General features: G+C 68.5%; 1 protein-coding gene across 1 annotated transcript; it reads left to right on the top strand.

Annotated features, from left to right (window-relative positions):
• Nucleotides 1-623: 623 nt before the first annotated feature.
• Nucleotides 624-13,340, top strand: ZNF469 (zinc finger protein 469; the record flags this gene model as incomplete). Its single annotated transcript, XM_080827782.1, has 1 exon — nt 624-13,340. The coding sequence occupies one exon, from the start codon at nt 624-626 to the stop codon at nt 11,961-11,963; it is 11,340 nt and encodes a 3,779-aa protein (XP_080683908.1). The 3' UTR covers nt 11,964-13,340.
• Between the last annotated feature and the right edge of the window lie 5,995 nt (nt 13,341-19,335).

Below are 19,335 nucleotides of genomic sequence, written 5' to 3'. Positions count from 1 at the left end.
TGGGATGTGGGGGGACCCCTGGGAGTGGGCGTGGCACCCTCCCAGGAGAACGAGGGGTTCTTGTGCCCCAATCAGGCATGACACCCCTCCTCAGTGGGGCGGCCCCTGGGCAGGTGTCCACGCGCAGGGAGGGAGTGCCCCCAGAGACTGGCACTGCCTAGAAATCCACACGCAGGCCCGCCCTGCGGGGGCTGACCAGTGGGCCCCCTGGGCAGGGCCAGCCGCACCAGGGACAGACTCACCTCCTCACTTCCCACAGCTCCGTCCTCCTCCCTGGGCTGTCCCCCGGTCGCCCCTGGGTTTATCTCGGGCCATGCCAATGACGCCCAGGTGCCCGTCGTCCCCGCCACGGGGGTCCAGTCTGGGAGCCTGCATGGCACACGGGGCCCTTCCACTCGTGGCCCAGCTAGCGCCTGGCAGGGCTGGTTTGAGAACGGCCAGGGCTCTTCTTGGATCCCTGCCAAAGGGAAGCCTCCCCTGAGCGCAGGGGCTCCCCGGCGGCCCCCGGCGGCCCCGACTCACCCTGTGCTTTCCTTGCAGGCTCCATTCGGGACCATGAGAACAGGCTTCCCCAGGGACCCCCTTGGACCACCACGTCCTCCCAGCGCCCAGACGGAGGGGCCATGCCCGGGGAGCAGCCCCACCGAGCACCGCCCCCAGCCATGACCCGAGACCCGCAGCCCTGCCAAACAGCTGGTGGCCCGGGGAGGCCCTCCCAGCCCCCCAGCGAGGACGGCGCCCCAGCCAGCAGGACCGCCAAGGCCACGGGCAGCAGGGCCTGGGCGGGGGAGCCTCCAGAGCCCCAGCTGTGGCAGGCCAGGGGCGGGGAGCCCAAGGCACCCCTCCTGAGAGCCGAGTCCCTGAGCAGCCCGCAGGGCACCCCCGGGAGGAGCCCGGCGCAGGCTCTCACGCAGCAGGCCAGCAGGGCTGACGGCAGCCCCCAGCAGCTCTACAATCGGAGCATCTCTGGCCCAAGGGCCAGACACACTCTGGACGAGACTCCCGAGGGCCCACAGGGCGAGGACCCCGGGCCCCCAGAGGCAAAGGCCCCACCGACCCCAGAAGAGCTCAGTTTCCAAAGGTGCTTCCAGGAGACCCCCTCCAGCTTTACCTCCAGCAACCATACCTCACAGAAGGCCACCTCCGGGCCCCCGCCCCTCAGGCCCCCCCCGGGCAGCAGCGCCAGTCCCTGCCGGCCGGCCTCCTACTCGGAACTCCAGGCCGGGGGAGCTGACAGCTGGCCTCCCGCTGTTGGGAACGGCTTCCCAGGTGCTAGATTTGGGGGCCCTGCTACCAAGCCAGAGCCTTTTCCTGAAGGGGACGGCCCCGGGGTGGCCTCCTTCCCGTACCCCCTCCAGGCCCTGCACGGGCCCAGCCCAAAACCCTTCCCCAAGGACAGGTCCCCCCCCACGTACAGGGAAAGAGCGCTGGTGTTTGCCTTCTGCCAGCCCAGGGGAGCATGGCCAGAAGACGTGGTGGGCACAGGCACCACCTACCCCCTGCCCACCCAGCCCACTCCCCAGCCCCCACCCTGCTACCCAGGCCAGCCCAGCCTTGACGCCCCCAGTGACCTCGGCTGTGCTCCCCCACAACCTGGTGCTGCTCCCCCAGCCCCCAGCCCTTTCTCGGAGAGCACGGCCACCTTTCCGGACGGTTTGCACAAGAGCCTGACCGAAGCCCTGCCTGAGAGACTGTCTTTGGCCCAGGACGACAGGCTGGGGAGCCCCAGGGGGCCCCCAAACTCTCTGTCCCAGAGGCACTTTCCTGGACAGCCCTATGGAAGGCCCGGGGCCAGTGGAGTGGGGACCAGCCCGGGGCCTCTAGACGCAGAGCTGGCCGCCCCAGGGCCCCTGCCCACCAGACTGCCCCCGCTGTGGGACCCTGCTGCAGCCCCTTATCCCACACCTCCCCTGGGCCCCCCAGCCCCTGCCGGGAATGCCTTCTTTAAAGGCCAGGCCAACCTAGGCCAGCGCCTTGGCCTCCCCCGGAGCCCCCCACTGCCCTGGCCCCAGATGCTCCCAGCCACCGGGCCTGGCCCCCAGCACATGGAAGTGCTGAGCCAGCTGCCTTTCCCCGCAGGAGCCCCCGAGTGGCAGGGTGGCAGCCAGGGAGCCCTGGGTGCTGCCGGCAAGACCCCCGGGCCTGGGGAGAAGCTGGCTGTCCTGAGAAACAGCCCAGGTCAGCACGGGGGCAGCTCCCCTGGCCTGTTCGCCTACAATGGACTAAAGGATTCCGGAGCCCAGCCCCTGTTCTTTGGGGTGGCCCAGTCCCAGGTCTCACCCCGGGCAACCCCCAGCCTGCCCCCTCCCCGAGTCGTGGGCGCCTCTCCCTGCGGGTCCCCGCTGCCCTCACCAGCCACCAACACGGCCAGCAGCAGCTCCTGCTCCTCGCTGTCCCCGCTGTCCAGCAGCCCGGCCAACCCCAGCTCGGAGGAGAGCCAGGTGCCTGGCCCGCTTGGGCCCCCAACCTTCTTCCACGCCCCTGCTCGCCCCCCGGAGACCAGCAGCCCCTACCCGTCCCCTGAGCCCCCACACGCCGTGCCCATGCCCTACCAGCCAGAGCCCGTCGGAGACTTCCCTTTCCCCGCGGAGGCGCTGGGGCCCGAGGGCACTTTCAAATGCCTAGAGGAGGCCCCCTTCCCAGGCTCAGGCCCCGAGGCCAGGCTGGAGGGCTTCCCCCGGGAGCCGCCCCCCTACCAAGCCCACCACTTCCCCCTGAGCAGCGCGAGCCTGGACCAGCTGGACGTGTTGCTCACCTGCAGGCAGTGCGACCAGAACTACAGCAGCCTGGCCGCCTTCCTGGGGCACCGGCAGTTCTGCCGCGCGCTGCTGGCCAGGGCCAAGGACAGCCCTCCACAGCCCCCGGGCCTCCCTGGCCCCCCTGCCGCCCCCAAAGCACCAACCGGCGGGAACCTGAGCCTGCTCAGCCACACCAAGTCGGTCCCCTTCCTGCTCAGCGGGGACCTCCGGGCTGACGGCAAAGAGGACGCCCTGAGGACCAGCTTCCTGCCCGGCCTGGCCACCGCCCCCTTCCCCCTCCCTGCCACAGACCTGGACCCGGAGGACGACGCCAAACTGGACAGCCTCATCACCGAGGCGCTCAACGGCCTGGGGTACCAGTCGGACAACCCCGAGATCGACAGCAGCTTCATCGATGTCTTTGCTGATGAGGAGCCTTCCGGCCCCAGAGGGCCTGGTGCTGGGCAGCCCCCCAAGACCAAGGTGGGGACCGTGCCAGAGAACAAAGCCCAGCCCCCCCTCCCAGGCGAGGCCGCCCCTCTGGAGCCCCAGGTCCCCTGCCCCGGGAATGGGGGCTGCCCGGCCCACAGCCGGCCCAAAACCCGCTCCCTGGGGCCCGCGCCCACGGAGGCAGGTGGGGCTGGCCTGGCCAGCCAGCAGAGGAGAGGGAAGCAGTTCAAGTTGTTCCAGAAAGGGCTGGACACCTCCAGCTCCGCCGATAGCCGGAAGGGCCCCAGAACCACTTGCCTGAGGCCGAGGAGGAAAGGCCACGGGGTGGAGGCACCCCCACCCCGCCCCCGGGACCTCAGGACCCAGGCCCCCAGAAGCCCCGCCGATCCCAGCCGCCGGGCCCTCCCCACAGAGACCAGGAGCTCGCCACGCCTCCGCCTGTCCCCGGGGAAGGGCTCCAGGAGGAGGAAGCCCCGGGCCGGCACCTGGAGCAAGGAGCTCATCCACAAAATCGTGCAGCAGAAGAACAAGGCCCAGGGACGGCCGCGGCGGCGCGGCCCAGGCGGGCACCTCCCTCCGGCCCCGGCCAGGCGGGTGCCCAGCAGCACTGAGCACGGGCTCCGAGAGCTCATCTGCGCCTCCGAGTCCGAGGAGGAGGACGGCTCACGGCCGCATGGCTCCTGCCTCCCAGGGCGGCCCCGCCAGGGCTGCGGCCGGCGGCACCGAGGCACGAAGCAGAAGGAAGCCGATGTGGCCCCAGGCCCCGAGGAGGACGGAGGGCCGCAGAAAGCCAGGACGGTCGGGAGGCAGGAAGCCACAAAGGTCAGGGCCTCCCCCAGCCCCGAGGAGCCAGGCAGGCCTTGCCCAGGCCTTGAGGAGAGAGGCCCCGAGCATCTCCTGCAGGTTCCGGCCAGTGCCGGGCCCCCAGAGGAGAACCGTCCGGCCCTGGACTCCCCCCTGGAGACCAAGAGCACCAGCCCTGCTGAGGAGCGACCCCCGGGTGCCCCCGAACTCCCCAGAGAGGCTCCAAGCTCTTCTCCAGCCTCCTGTGGGGAGGGAAGCCCCCGGTCCCCAGCCCCGGAGCCGGGCAGAGGGGACCCCCGGCTGTCCCGTGGGAGTCTGCCAGGCGCTGCCCGGTGCACGGAGCCACCCACCTCCCAGGACAGAGAGGGTCCCCACCCATCAGGAGAGCTGCTGGTGCCCGTGGCTCACGCCGCCGACACCTCCGACCTTGAATCTGGGGCCCTGTTTTTGAAGACCCCTGATCTCGGCTGTGGCCCTGCTCTTCTTCACGGAGACCCAGGGGGGGTTCCACCTGCCAGGAAGGGGCCCCAGCCCTACAGCAGTCCCCCCAGCAAATTGTTCCTCGGACCCAAAGACCTGCCTGGCCGTCTCCAAGAAGGCCTCTACTCCAAGCCGTTAGTGCCAGACGCTCTGGCTGCCAGCGGCACACACCGGCCCCAGGATGGTTTGCACGCCGGTGCCCTCGAGCCAAAACCACCGAGGAGTCCACCCTACGCGATCCACGGGGGCCCCGACAAAGCCGGACGCCCGCTGACCCTGGAGTCCACACCGCTCTTCCCGGGGCTGCCTGCAGACAGGCTTGACCCACCCACCTACAGCGGCCTGCTGGGAAGTGGAGACACCCACCCCCCGTCGCTGTGCGCCGATCCTCCCCCAAGGAAACCCCAGTTAGAGCCACCATACTCCCCGCTTCTGCCCGACAAGGGCTGGTCCCTGCTGGTGGAGGCCCCCGTGCTGGCCAGCCACGTGGGCCACCTTCCCGACCTCTTGGGGGAGAAGGCCTTCAGTAGGAGACGCCCCGGGGAAGGGGCAGAGGCCGCCAGCCCTTCCCCTCTGCCTGGCAAGGTCAGCGAATGCGGCATCGCTTTTATGGGCAGCCTGTCCGAAGAGGAACTAGAAATCAAAAGACTGGTCGCCGAGTTAGAGACTCAGCTGCAGAGTAAAGGGGTGTCCGAGGCCCCAGAACTGCCGTGCGCAGGTGGGCAGGCGGGCAGAATGCAGGCGGGCACAGGGGCCCCTCTGCCCACCCACCAGGCCGCCTCGTCCCCCAGGGACGCCTTCTCCGAGGCCGACCTCACCGGCCTTGGGGTGTTGACTCCACACGCAGAAGGGGCAGAAACAGCAGTGGCCACCACGGAAGGGGGCCTGGGGAGCCCCCAGGAGGAGTGGTCCTCACCCCACCCGGGAGAAGCAGCCCTCTCCCCCTGTGTGCATGCAGACGGGGCATCTGGGGCTCCCAGAAGCCTCAGTGGGGCCGACCACAGCATCCAAGCAGTACAGAGAGCGGGAGTCTTGGAGACGGGCCCCCCCGAGGCCAAAGGGGACTGCGGGGTCCACGCAGATGTCTCTTGCCCCAGCTCTGGAGAGCTGTTCAAGCCTCCACGGGACGTGAGACGCTTAGCGAGGTGCAGCCCAAACCGTGAGCCTTTACTTCCCAAAAATAATGGGGTTGCCAAGATGCACCCAAGCCATGCCCTGCCGCCCCTTCCCTGCACACAGGCAGGAGGGCCCTGCCGAGACCCCCCCGAGCTGGAAGCATCTGGCCGCCCACTAGCCCAACTGGCGCCCGGCTCGGCCTCTCAGGGGGCCGCCCCGTCCTGTGATGCCAGTCATAGCGACGCGCCCGAAGGATGCTCTGTGAGCCAAGCGGGCCCGCTCCACTCTGCTGCAGGGGACCCTGGCCTTAAGGGTGATAAGGAGTCTGTGCCCCTGGGGGCCTCCCCGAGTCCCGCCTGCGCGCCCAACACCGGTCCTGGCGGGAGGCCCCGGGACGCAGCCGCAAGCCCCCTCCGTCAGCTGCAGCTCCTGGTGGCCAGAGCGGCTGGAAGTGAAGAGGACGCCCTGGGCTCCCAGGGGCACCCATCTGCTGGAACCCCAAGCCCTGGGTCTCTGGAAGGGGACAGTGCGGAAGGTGGGGACATGGCCTGCAGCCCCCCCCAGGACGTCCCCGCAGTGGCCAGACGTCAGCTGCAACCTGAGGCTGACGGACACCTGGACCCCCTCGGCCAGGCTGGGGAGCCCAAGGACCGAGGCAAAGCAGGCAGACAGCAGCCAGATAACTGGAGGGATCCGGTGGGGCTGGACAGCCTCTTCACGGTCAGTGCCAGTCCTGAGACTGCCCTGGCCGGGCTGGCCAGGGAGGCAGACCAGCTAGGGGGACAGCTCCAGGGAAATGGCCAGCTCTTAGGCCTTCAGAAAGAGGCCTGGGCTGCCCAAAGCCCTACCTCGTGTGACGCAGAAACTTTGGTTCCGGACTTGGCAGTGGCCCACGTCCGAAATGGGCCTGAAGCCCGGACCTCCGAGAAGGCGGCCAGCCCGGGCCTCGAGAAGCAGCTGCCGCTCACTGGGGACAACCCCGCTTCCCCCACCGGGGAGCTGACCACCTGTGTCCCCCTGCCCGCTTCGGTAGCCACCCCCACTCCCTGCGGCCTGGAGCATCTGCCCCGGGAAGACCCTCCCAGGGGAACTTCAGGCGAGCTGGGGGGGCTGCTCCCAGCACCTCCAGCCTGCGGGGATCCTGACAGCCCACAGCTCCTCCCACCCCCTTCTCCTGCCGGGCCCCCTCCACGAAGGACTGACTGCAGCCCGGCCGCCACAGATGCTGGGGCTGGGCCACCTGCGGCAACTCCCCCGTCTTCGAGGACAAGCTCCTGTGGCTTCAAGGAAAGCCTGGCCCACCGCCCCCTCCTGGGAGACCACAGCCCCCTGCAGAACCCTCCCTTGGGCCGGCCTGGCTGCATCAGTGTCTTCACTCCGGCCTGGGGGCAGGACCGCCCCGAAGGCGGCATGTCAGGACCTCTAGAAGGTTCCAGAAAGGAGAAGCCAGGGAGCTCTCCTGCCTGTGTCACCAGTTCTCCCCCCGTGAGGCCCAACTCCCCAAGAGTCACCACAAGCACCCCTGCCGGGCCCGAGGTTCCCACCGCAGACGGCACAGGGGCAGAAAGAGGCCCTGGGGTCGACCATCCAGATCCGCACGGCTGGGGAGCCCCACCCCACCCCAGCCCCAGCAGGAGGCCCCCTGGCCCTGCCTCCCCAGACCCCCCAGGCAACAGGCAAGGCCAGGGTGTCACTGCTGTGCCCACCAACCCTTCCACAGGGGGGGTCACGGGGCCAGAGTCCTGTGCCCGCCAGGAAGGCGAGGCGGGAGCCGGCCGCTCTGGCGCCATGACGGCCCCCGGAGCCGACACCAGCGACCTCACCGTCCCCTGCCAGTCCCCGGAGCTCCCCCAGGGCAGAACCACATCTCCCAGCAGCACAGCCCAGGACTCCAGACCCAGCTCTCCCCAGAGCCTCCGAACTGTTCACTGCACACCCCAGAGTCCACAGGGCACCAGACAGAAGGCCGTGTCCACAGAAAGCGCCCCCCAGGAGGACGGAGCCTCCAGCGGGCGGCCGGTGACCTGTGAAGTGTGCGCGGCCTCCTTCCGCTCCAGGCCGGGCCTGAGCCGCCACAGAGCCCGGAAGCATGGGCTGCACAGGGGCCCCCCCGCCCCACCCGGCCCCCAGCCCCCAGCACGCCAGCCCCCCGGAAAGAGGAGCCGCCGGGCACCTGGGAAGGAGAAGTCCAGCCAGGTGCTGGACGGCCCTGGCCGTGCCCCTGGGCTGCATCCTGACCAGGGTGCCGAGGCTCCTGAGGGTGCGTCAGGCCCACAGGCGGCCAGGGGACTCAGTGCGGGGGGCACCCTGGGCCGCTCCCCCAGCCGGGAACCTCCTCCCCCAGGTCCGGGCGAGCCGGCAGAGGACATGAGGCCGGCAGAGCCCAGGAAGCAGGCCCAGCTGGTGAGGGACAAGCGCTGTTCCAAACAGGCAGACAAGGGAAGCGCCCAGCGGCGGGGCAGGGCGCCCGTGGACGTCCCCGGCAAGGTGGAGCGGACGTCGCAGGAAAAGGGGAGAAAGCCAAGAGCGAGGAGGTTCCGGGAGGCGAGGGGTCCTCCGGTCTGTCCCGGTGTGATTTCCGGCAGAAGCCGCTGGGGCCCGTCCACTGCAACCGCCAGTCCCCCGGGGCCTCCGGGCGGCCACCTCTCAGTGCGGGCCGAGCCGGATGCCAACGCCTGCTGGCCCGGGGTGATGGAGAACACGGTGGACACGGATCCGGAGGAGACGCCGGCACAGAGGTCACTCCAGGACTGGATGACCCGTGTGGAGGGGGTGGGGTGGACGCTGCCTGGGGATGGGCCCAGAGGACAGAAGGCAGCCCTGGCCAGGGGCTGCTGGGGGCCCAGGAAGGCCAGAACATTGGACGTCCACAAAGAGCCGGTGTGGGCAGCTGGGGCCGAACCTGCAGGGTACTGCAGAGCAGTGGAGAGCGGGTCAGGACAAGGAGTCGGGGAGGGGCCCGGGCCCTCCTCGAGCCCCCCAGGCCCTCAGGAGACACATGCGTCTGCGGGAGGCGCCAGCAGGGGCTGCTCCCACGGCCCCCTGCCCAACCCAGAAGCGCAGGTCGGGGTCCAGGCATGTGAGGGCGCTGCTCCGGGAGCCCCCAGCCCAGGTCTCCGGGACCCTCTGAGCGTGTTTGATGATGAAGCCTCGTTTTCGCAGCTCTTCCCTGTGGGCGACCGCTGGACGCGGAAGAAGAACCCCCGAGTGTACGGGAAGCGTTATAAAAAGCCGAAGGCCCCGCCCCCGCTGGAGCCCCTCGGCGAGGTGGGGGGCTGCGCCGCGCTGGGCTCGGCCCGCCTGTCCACAGACCTCAGCGACTCGGGCTCTCTCTGCCTCTCCCAGGAGGACCCGTGGGGCGACGAGGCCGTGGGTCTGCCCGAGTCCTTCCTGCTCGAGGGCTTTCTGAGCAGCAAGGTGCCCGGCATTGACCCCTGGGCCCCCAGCCCCAGCCTGTGGGCCCTGGAGGCCGACCCCGGGGTGGACTGTGCAGAGGACGTGCCCCCCCGCCACACGGAGGACCGCGGGTCCGAGAACATTCCGGAGCTGCACATGGTCCCGGCGTCTTGGCGAGACCTGGACCTGCCGGTCCCAGCCGGAGGGGCGGCCTCTTCTCTGGGAGACCTGAGCCCAGAGCCCCCCGACCTGGAGCAGGAGCGCTACGACAGCGGGCCCCCCGGGACGGCCGTGGACCTGGAGATGCTCCGCACCGAGCTGGACGAGCAGGACCTGTGCTTCCCGCCGCCCCGGGACGACCCCGGGGGTGTCCTCAGCACGGGCGTCTTAGACTTCGCGGCCGCGGCGAGCCCCCGGGAGCCGCAGAGCCCGGGGGCCGCCGGGGCGGGGGGAGCGCCGGGCCGGGACCGGCAGGCCGCGGCCGGGAGGGCGTCCTACAAGTGCAAGGTGTGCTTCCAGCGCTTCCGCGGCCTGGGCGGGCTGGACCTGCACAAGCTGGCGCACAGCCCCGCGCCGCCGCCCACCTGCTACCTGTGCGTGGCGCGCAGGTTCGGCTCCCGCGAGCGGCTGCGGGCGCACCTGCAGGAGAAGCACGCGCGGAGCAGGGCGGGCCGCTGGGCCTGCGGCATGTGCGGGCGCGCGGCCGCCGACGTCTGGATGTACAACGAGCACCTGCGGGAGCACGCGCTGCGCTTCGCGCGCAAGGGCCCGGCGCGGGGGCCCCTCGGGGACGGGGGCGCCGACCGGCGGGGCGCGCGCGGCGCGGGCGGCGGCGCGGGGCGGGCGTCCAGACCCCGCGGGGGCGGGCGCTCCCCGGCAGACGGGCGCCCCGGGGAGGCGTCGGGGCCGCAGCGGGGGGCCGGGAGAGGGTCGCCGAGGGAGAGCGCGAGGCCCCCGGCTGCGGCCGCCCGCCCCGGCCCCGAGCGCGCCCCGGCGCCGGACGGGGCTCCGGCGGGCAGCAGCGGCCCCGCGGCCTGCGGGAAGCCCCCTCCTCCCCGCGGCTGCGCGCAGACGCGCCCCGGCCGCTCCCCGCCGCCCCGGGCCGGCCGCGCGCCCCCGGCCTGCGAGGACCCGTCGCGCGACTGCCACCACTGCGGCAAGCGCTTCCCGAAGCCCTTCAAGCTGCAGCGCCACCTGGCGGTGCACAGCCCGCAGCGCGTCTACCTGTGCCCGCGCTGCCCGCGCGTGTACCCCGAGCACGAGCAGCTGCGCGCGCACCTGGGCGGGGCGCACGGCGCGCGGGGGCCGCTGGAGCTGCCGCACACGGCGCTCTACGCCTGCGAGCTGTGTGCGCACGTCACGCGCGTCAGCCGGCGGTCGCTCGTGTGCAGCGCCTGCAACTACACCTTCGCCAGGAAGGAGCAGTTCGAGCGGCACATGCGCAAGCACCGGGGCGGGGCGCAGCCGCCCTTCGCCTTCCGCCGCGTGCGCAGGCCCGGCGCCCCCGGCCCCAAGGCGCCGGCCCGCGAGGGCGCGCTGCCCAGCAAGCGGCGCCGGGTGGCCGCGCCCAGCAGCCCCGCGGCGCCCGGCGCCCGGGGGCCTCTGTCCTGGGGCCGCAGCCCGCCCCGGAGCGAGGGGTCGCTCCCAGCCCTGCCCCAGCCCTGCCCAGAAGCAGCTCCTGGCACCACCGAGGGGCAGCCCGGGACCCCGGAGAGGCCTGTAGACCCCGTGGGCCACCCGGGCGCGGGGGACGACGTGCCCTCTGACCTCCAGGAGCCGCTGCCCCCGGCTCTGTCTCCTTTCCCGGCGGCCTCCGCTGATGGCCAAGGTGGCCGCAAGCCAGGCGGAGCCCCGGGGAGGTCCGCAGGTGAGGCTTCTCCGGGCAGCCCTGGGCCTCCTCTTCAGCAGGCTCTCCCGCTGGGGGGGTCCGAGCCCCGGCCGGGGGCCAGAGGCCAAGATGGAGAGGAAAAGAGGGCTACTGGCCCGTTCTCAGGGAAACGCAGGACCCCGAGTACCCCTGACCTTTGCCTGGAAGCCCCGTCCCTGCCCCAGAAGGAGAAGCAGGTGTCCACAGGCCACACGGTGCCCGAGGGAGGTACAGGGGGACCCTCCCACAAGGGCAGTGTGGTCAAGCCTTGGGGTTGCCGGAGTTCGTCAAAGGACAGGTCGGCTATGCCCACCCCCAGCAAAGCCCCCAGGTTCCCGGTGCAACCGAAGAAGGTCGTGGCCAGTCCGACACCCAAAGAGCTGACCCATGGCACTGAGCCTACCACCCTCAAAGCCAAGCCGAGCCCCAGCACCCAGGGCAGTGGAGGCCCACGGCACGGCAGCAAGACGGCAGGTGGCAGCCAGCCCCAGCCGGCCAGCGGGCAGCTCCAGAGTGAGACGGCCACCACCCCGGCCAAGCCCAACTGCCCAGGCCAGGGCCCCGCCCCAGACAAGCACCCTCCTCGAGCCAAAAGTTCTCCCAAGGGGCCAAGGGAAGCCGGTGACCAGGGTTCCCGAGGGAGCCTGGGCACCAGGGAGGATGGAGAGGTCAGCGAGAAGAAGAGGAAGGGCCGGGCCCCGGGGCCAAGCAGGGGTGAGAGTGTGGGGAGCTTGGGGAGAGCCCACCTGGTCCCTGACAAGCCCCCCCGGGCCCCCCGAAAACAGGCGACGCCCAGCCGTGTGCTCCCCACCAAGGCCAGGCCCGGTAGCCAGAGCGGCCCGATGCCGCCCCAGCCGTCAGAGCAACGGCAGGCGGGCCCCGGACACACCCATGGGGACTGCAGACGAAGCAAGGAGGGGCAGGGCAAGGCCTGCCCCCAGGGGAGACCCCTGCACAGACCCCCCAAGAGGGACAGAGCTGTCCACGGTGCTGAACCGGCTGACCGCCGCGCCTGCCGGACCGCCGCGTCCCAGAACGACCTCCTCAGCCAGCTCTTCGGGCAGAGACTGACCAGCTTCAAGATCCCGTTAAAGAAGGACCCTCCCGAGTAGTTCACGGCCGTGAGTGAGTACCTGGGAGCAGGGCTCGGAACAGCCCGGCACTGGGGGCTCCTGTCTGTGCTGACGGGCCTCAGTCCTCTGAGGGCGTCGGACGGGGGCCACCTGGTGGTCCGCCTGACTTTGCACAAGCACTCGGCATCCGGCGTTAGGGCCGAGACTGTGATACTCTGAGTGGGGCCTGGGCGGACAGCAGTGCCTTTCTAGATGGAAGGTGAGGGTGAGCCCCTTGGAGACCATGTAGCTCTTTTCTCAGTACCAAGAACTCGAAGAGAGAGCCGACCCCGCCCCCCACCCCGTGCGCCCCGAGGCCCAGGCGCAGAACTCTGCTCACCCGACGGTTTGCACGGCCCCCCCCCATGTCATCTGGCAGGGAAGTGAGCCAAGGCCGCCTGCACTCAGGTCACGGCAGGCTCCCCTCAGTCTTGCTGCTGTTGCTGGGAGGGCTTAGAAGCCACATGCGGGGGCAGGGCTGTCCCCTGGAAGAACTGACTGTGGGGCCCCCAGGTTCCCAGGGCGTGCCAGGCTTCTCTGACCAACGAGTGGCGACGGCCACTGTCTGTGCTGCTCACGGAAACGCCGGTCTCTAGCGCACCTTGACCCCTGGGGACCGAGTTCCAGTCAGGAACACAGAGAACAGCTGCTCACCAGCCAGCTCCCACTGCCCGCTCTCCCTCCCCAGCCCCCGGCCTCTGCCGATGCCTTTCTGGAGCCTTCCTCCCACAAGGAGCTCTCCGCTGCAAGTATCAGCAATTTTACTCTGAATTTCTGGTGCTATTTCGTGTCGTAATGTGAATTCAGGCTTCCTGGGCGCGTTTCACCTGGAGCATTGGGCGGGGAGACCAGCTGGGGAGGCGCACAAAGGCCCACGGACACCGGCGGCCCCGACAAGTCCTTCACTGGCTCCCCCGGCCGCTGGCTGGCCCCAGCCCCAGGGTGGCGGTCCGCGGTCGGAGCAGCCAAGTGGGGCACTGCGGGCCGGGGCATGGCGCTGTGGCCCGATCCTGGAGGCGTCTCGTGCACTGACATGACCCAGGGGTCGTCGCGCATGTCCTGTCTTCCAACGGGGCAGGAGGGTGGGCGAGGTTTCCTTCTGTCCATAGGTATTTCTGAGGTTTGTGGTTTGCGTCATTCTGTTGGTTTGTTGTGTTTTTTTTTTTTCACTTTTTTACCTTGGGTGCAATGTGTGTGTCAAAAGTTTTTATTTTGATATTTTGAAAGAGACCAAATGGCCCCAAATTGCCTTTCTCAAAGGTGCTGCGTGCGCTCAGAATGCCTCTAGTGCTGATGAATGAGACACGGGACTCTGAGGTTGTTCTGTGCGAATCATGGTGAACACATCCTGTCAAATATATCCTCAGCATTTTCCCGGAGAGCCTCCGGCTGTGGCGTCTGTCCTCTCGCCGCCCCCCTGCCCCCCACCCCCCACGCGAGCCCAGGGCCTGGTCCAGAGGGCCTTGCCTTCCGTGGACGCCTCTGTCCCCGCAGAGCTGCGCCCGCGCGGCCAAGCAGTCCCGCCAGCTCCTCTGGGCCCGTGGACACGGCGGGGGTGGGGACCTGACCTGGGGGATCGGAGCGGGAGAGGCAGAGTGTCGGGAACTCGTCAGCACGGCTCAGTTGGGGGTCTCAGGATGGCAGCAGAGGCAGCTGGAAGGGTCAAAGCGGGAGACAGCACCCACCGCAGGCTCAGACCCTGGGACCCTTGGAGACCCCGGCGTCCGGGACAAGTGTGCCTAGAGAGCACGCAGGGCTGTCCAAAGTCAGGCAGCCATGCTGTCCTGCCTCTGACCCCAGGCACGAGGGGCACTCAGAGCAGCCCCCCAAGGTATGTGCAGGGGAGGGGACCCCTGGGGAGGGGGATGCACAGGTGAGGTCATACGTGGGGTCCCACCACCCCTGCTCACCTTCCTCGGCCAGGAACAGCCTTCCCAGGCACTCCTGCTCAGTCCAAGCCCTTCCAGGGCCTGGGTCACCCCTCTCCGGTGGACACGCCTACTGTGTGTTGCCCTTGGGGGCTTCCAGACCGATTCTGTGGGGGAGCTGGGGGCTTTGGTTTCCTTGGAGGTCTCTGTAGCAGGGCCTCAGAAAGGGGGGCACAGAGGGACATAGGGTTGGATTAGGGTTGGGATGAGGTGAGTCTGAGCTGTGTTTGACAATGGCTGTCTGGTGATTTGGGGTGCAGACCCCTGGGGCGCGGCGGGGTCCGCAGTGCTGGGCGCCTGTTCAACCACACCTGGGGCAGCGGGAGACCAGCGGCATCCCAGCCCCTGGGAACAGGAAGGAAGTTGCAGGCCCCACCCCAGACCACGAATCCGAGCGGCCCGTGCCCCCCTGGCCGGCAGGTGGCAGCATTGGTCCGGCTCCGTGATGCCGGCCGCTCAGCCGCCGAGGCCCGAGGGCATGGTGCCCGCCGGCTCCCACCAGCCAACCGGACCAGCACACAGGCACCCCAACCTCATCGACAGGCTCAGAGACACACACTTACTACACAGCTTCACCCGGGCTGACCCTGGGGCCCACAGACCCACACAGGGCGAACACACCACCTCGTCCTGACTTGCTGCAGGTGAGCGGCACCACTGCCTCCATTCCGGGGACCTGGCCCTCCAGACGGCCCTGTGCACGTGTCCCAGAGCACCCTGTTCGATCCAAAGACGGGGGGTGGGTCGGGAGCAGCCGGGCATGGGCCCCATACCAGGACCACAGAGCCCCGGGCCCCCTCGGGCCTGGCTTGTCAGCCCTGTAGGAAGCCCCGTACCTGCGGGTCCCTCTGGGAGCTGCCCTGAGGCAGGCCAGCGGCCGCGGGGATACTGTGTCTTAGCAACAAGGCCACATAAATGCATGTATTGTTCAGTCGTATCCTATACGAGGCCCAAAACCTGACCCCAATGACCCCTCGGCCCCACAAATCAGACAGGGTAGGAGAGACGGTTCCTGGGACCAGGTGAGGGAGTGCAGGTGCAGGGACAGGACGGGCGAGCCCCCGGACACAGAGGGTCAGGGCGGCCGCCCATGGCCTGGCCCCCGGGGGGAGGGAAGCTGGTGGTAGGAGCAGATGTGTCCCCCACCTCCTCCTCCAGGCCCCACAGCAGGAGGCTCCCCGCCCAGCCCCAGGCTTCCCGCGGCATATCTGCTCAATGCCCCCCCACCCAGAAAACACGGTGGGTTTTCCCAAGTTTCTGGGGTTGAATCCCACCTCCTGGGGAAAGCGTGTCGACGGCCACACTCACAGTGGCAAGACTCGGGACCAAAACGGACCCCCAGAGACAGGAGCAAACAGCGTCTGGAGAAGGATGGGTGCTTGCCCTCTGGGCTGGGACTTGGGGGCTCCTGGGTCCTGCCCTCTGGGCTGGGACTTGGGGGCTCCTGGGTCCTGCCCGTGTCCCTATGGATGGGCCACATCTGGGCTCCGGAGCTCCAGCCCTGAAGCCATGTCCCCCCGGCCCCGTTTCTCCATCCGTCCAGTGGGCAGGCAACGGCAGCTCATTTCCTGGGAACCTGCCCTCAGGGCCGCATGTCCCCTGCCAGATTGTAGCCCCGGGAGTGACACGCTGAGCCCCTTGCAGCCGTCTCTCCTTCCCAGCCACTCCGGGCCTGGGCACCCAAGGCCATGGCCCCTTTCCCAAAGGGCAGTGCCCCCTCACCTGGAGCCCCCAGGCGTAGAGCGGGGCAGGCCATGGGGTTCCAGAGGCCCGGGGTTTGGTGGGCTTGGACAAACCGCAGCTCGGTTTGCTGCTGAGAGACCCCTAGGCCCGTCTCTGGGGCCGTGTGCTGTGCCAGGCCGGGAGTACGAAGGGACGATAGGGCCCCGGGTGGGGCTGGAGCCCGTCCTCTCTGGAGCTCAGCTCCCCGAGCCATCAGCGGGCACAAGAGTCACCAAAACGTTTTGCAGCCCTGACAATCAGTGGCTGCATCTGAGGGCTAAGAATCGTGGCCCGCCGGACCCAGCCCGGTCTCCTGGCGCTGCCTGGACCCTCCCGCCACCGTCTCCCCCGGCCTTGGTCTTTGTCCGGCCGGCACCTCCTCTTGGTGGCTCCCAGACCCACCACAGTGCCCCACCCCCCTCCCTGCTTTATTTATAGCACAGGTCACCCTGCCACGTGTCCCATGGCCCACTCCTCCGCCATGGCCACAGTCCCGCTCCCGCCAGACCACAAGCGGCACTCTGTGTGCGTGTGTGGTCCACAGTTGTCCCTGCGTGGCCTCAGTGAGGGGTTCCCTATGTGTTTGGGGTGGGAGGAAGGGAGGAAGGGCGCAGGGCAGGAGGGGAGGCAGGAAGCAGCAGGAAGAGGAGAAAGAAAGGCAGGAGGCCAGTGGGGACGCCAAGGTTTCCTATCTGGTGATGTCACATGACCCCAACTCCCAGAGATTGGGAAATATCTAGATAATATTTCCTGTCTGCGCCCGACACGGCCTTGCCTGGCGGGGTAAGTGGCCACACGTGGGCAGTTGCGTGAAAGGGTGGCTCTCACTAAGCCCCGAGGACCGTCTGCAGACGACAACCGTCTTGTGTCCCAGGATGCCTGAGATGCTGGCCTCGCAGGGGACTCCCGGGGGTGGGGGGAGAAAGGGCCGGTCCCGTGTGGTCCCAGCCCAGCTCTCTCTGTCCCTCAGGCAACCCAGAGATCAGATGGGGTCCCCAGCTGCCGGCGCACAGCCAGAACCACCCCCAGCCCCATGAGGGGGGCCACAGAGGCAGCAGCCCAGCCCCCCCCCACGCCCACCCAGCCGCCAAGGGTGGCCCGGGCAGCACCTTGTTGTCGCCAGAGCTGTCTGGGCTCCTCCCCTGCCCCTCCCGCAGGCGGCCTCCTGATTCCTAACTTAATTTATTTTGACATCCTCGCTGCCGTTTGACCTCCTTACAGAGTCACGTGGTGCTTAAAACTCATTATCCCCTCATTGCAACAGGAAGTTAATTAAACCCTTCACAGAGCCAGTGTTGATGAATGTCAGGACGGGCCTCCGCGGCTGCCAGCAGCTCGGGGCGTCCGGCAGACCGGTTGGCGGGGGAGCGAGGCCGGGCCTGGGGCCACAGATGGAGCCCGGGTCCCCCTTCCTCCAGCGCGGCCACCAGCGTCCGCTCTGGAACAGAGCGTGTGGATTCCCAAGGGAGGACGTGGCTCGGCCACACACCTGTTGTGCAGCCTTGGGCAACTGGCTTACTTCACTCTTCTGAGCCTCAGTTTACTCTTCCGGCAAATGGGAATTCTAACAGTCCCTTCTTCAGAACGCCGTTATGAGCAGGTGGTCCTGTTCCCGCACCAGGGAAGCCCGCACTGTGCAGCGGGTGTAAGCTGATGGCGCTCTGGGTGGACAGAAGAGACACCAGGCCCTGCAAGCTGCAGCAGAGACGAGAGCCCGATCTTGTCTGGGAGCAGTGAGGGACTTCCCTGAGGAGGGTGCAGCCGGCCGCAGAAACAGCTTGTGCGAGGGCCCTGTGGCCACAGGACAGGCGAGGAGGTTCCGAGGAGAAGGTAGAATGGGGCAGGGCTGAGCCTGAGGCTATCACACACGGCTGCTGGGAAGGTCCCGCTGGCTTCGGTCTGCAGGAAGGGCAGCAGTGGCCGTGGGGGACCTGCAGGATGGGCAGGGCAGGGGGATGGGGAGAGGGGCCTGGAGCGGGGAGGGCGGGGGATGGTGGCACGGTACCAGGGCGCATCTCACAGCTGTGATGAGGTGACGTTCTGAGCGCAGGGAGGGCAGTGTCTCCGAAAGAAGGCCCTCTGGCCTGGCCTCCGGACGTGCACCCCCGTCAGCTCGGCCCCAGGCTTCCCCCAGCCTCTGCACCTGCTGTTCCTTTAGGAAAGGACGCCCTCTGCCCTCCACTTTTACGTGAGTGTCCTCTTCATCCTTCAAGGGCCGCCTTAAGTCTCTAGAACATGCTATGGCTCCCTTGGTCATAGCCCGGAAACCAGTGCAAGGCCTGGCACGTGGGCGCCCCTTCCCCACCCCCAGCACCTGCCCAGCCCGGGGCAGCCCTTGGGGGCAGTGGGGCAGCACAACGCATGCCCACAGACAGACAGCCCACAGGTCAGAGGGCAGAGGTAGACCAGGACATCAAGGCCAGAGGAGCCCTGAGGGGTCACGCCCCCAGCCCCACTTACATATGAGGAAACCAAGGACCGGATTGGTTAAGGACATGGTTGGGGTCACATCCTCAAAAATGGCAGAGCCAGGATTTGGGGCCAGTTCCCCTTGCTCCCGGGCCGGCCTCCCCATGGGGGCGCTGGAGCTCGGCTGCCTGGGGCCGCATCCCGGCCGACCTCGTCCGAGCCGTGGGACCGCTCTGAGCCTCGGCGTCTTCCTCAGGGCCACCAGACCCTCCCGGTGCTTAAGAGCCTCCCGTGTCCTGGGTCCGGCTCCGCTGCTTTCTGCGGCGCTGACTCTGACGTCCTAACCGCCGGAGCGGAGCCCGAGGACATCGTGAGGGAACCGGCCCGAAGGAAGGGCTCACGAAGGTGATGGCGACGTCGTCCCTGGAGCCGGCACCCGGTCAAAGCCACGCCAGGAGGCCTCCGCGGGGCCTTGCGAGCCCGGCGGGCAGCTGCCCAGAGCTCTGATCCCGGGAGCAGCGGAGCAGCCCAGCTCCACGATGGGAGCCGACAGCCCTACACGCGGGCCGAACAGAGCTCCGTTCTCCCCACCGGGGGCTTTGGGATGGGAACCCTGGCGCCCCTCGCAGACATGCAGGGGCAGGTGGAAACAGGCTCGCAGCAGGCGGCGCGTGGGGAATGGAGGTGGACACTCTCGGCCACCCCACACCCTGCTTCTCCCACCTCTGATCGGGGCCCCTGCCAAGCTGCCCTCGGATGTCACCTTCTCCAGGCAGCCTACCCCAGACTCCCCAGACAGGGGCGGTCACGCCTCCTCTGGGCTCACACAGACCTTCCTTCGGACAGTGTTGCTTGCTCCTCATTCCTGAGGAGGTGGTCATTGTCAGCAGGCCTCCCCTGAGGGGTAGAAGCCTGTGCCAGCGAGGTCCTATGGCAGTGCCACCGGTCCTAAGCAAGGCTGTGGTTTCCACTTCTGAGGCCATAGGGTATCCCCCAGGGCAGATAGGAGGGACAAAGCTCAGGAGAAAAGTGCTCCGGAAACAGCTCTGTCTGGGCCAGACTCTCCGGTGCTTCAGGGCTGTGTGACCCCTGCAGGCGCTTGGGGTCCCGCCCTCGGGAAGACCCCGCGCTTGGTTTAAACGCGCTCTTTGGCTGCTCTGAAGTTCCTAATTTTCAAACAGGAAGCCCTATGTTTTCATTTTGCACTAAGCTCCCCCCCACCCAGCAGTCGTAGGTGCTGGTCCCCAGGCTCCGTTCCTGACCCACCCCTGCCTCTAAGGCACTGGGAGAGCTGGATGTGTCCTTCCTCTTGG

The sequence above is a fragment of the Martes martes genome (assembly GCF_963455335.1).
Source record: "Martes martes genome assembly, chromosome: 17".
NCBI classification, from domain to species: Eukaryota; Metazoa; Chordata; class Mammalia; order Carnivora; family Mustelidae; genus Martes; species Martes martes.
Note: the sequence above shows the minus strand (reverse complement) of the source record. Positions and strands in the feature narration are given on the sequence as shown.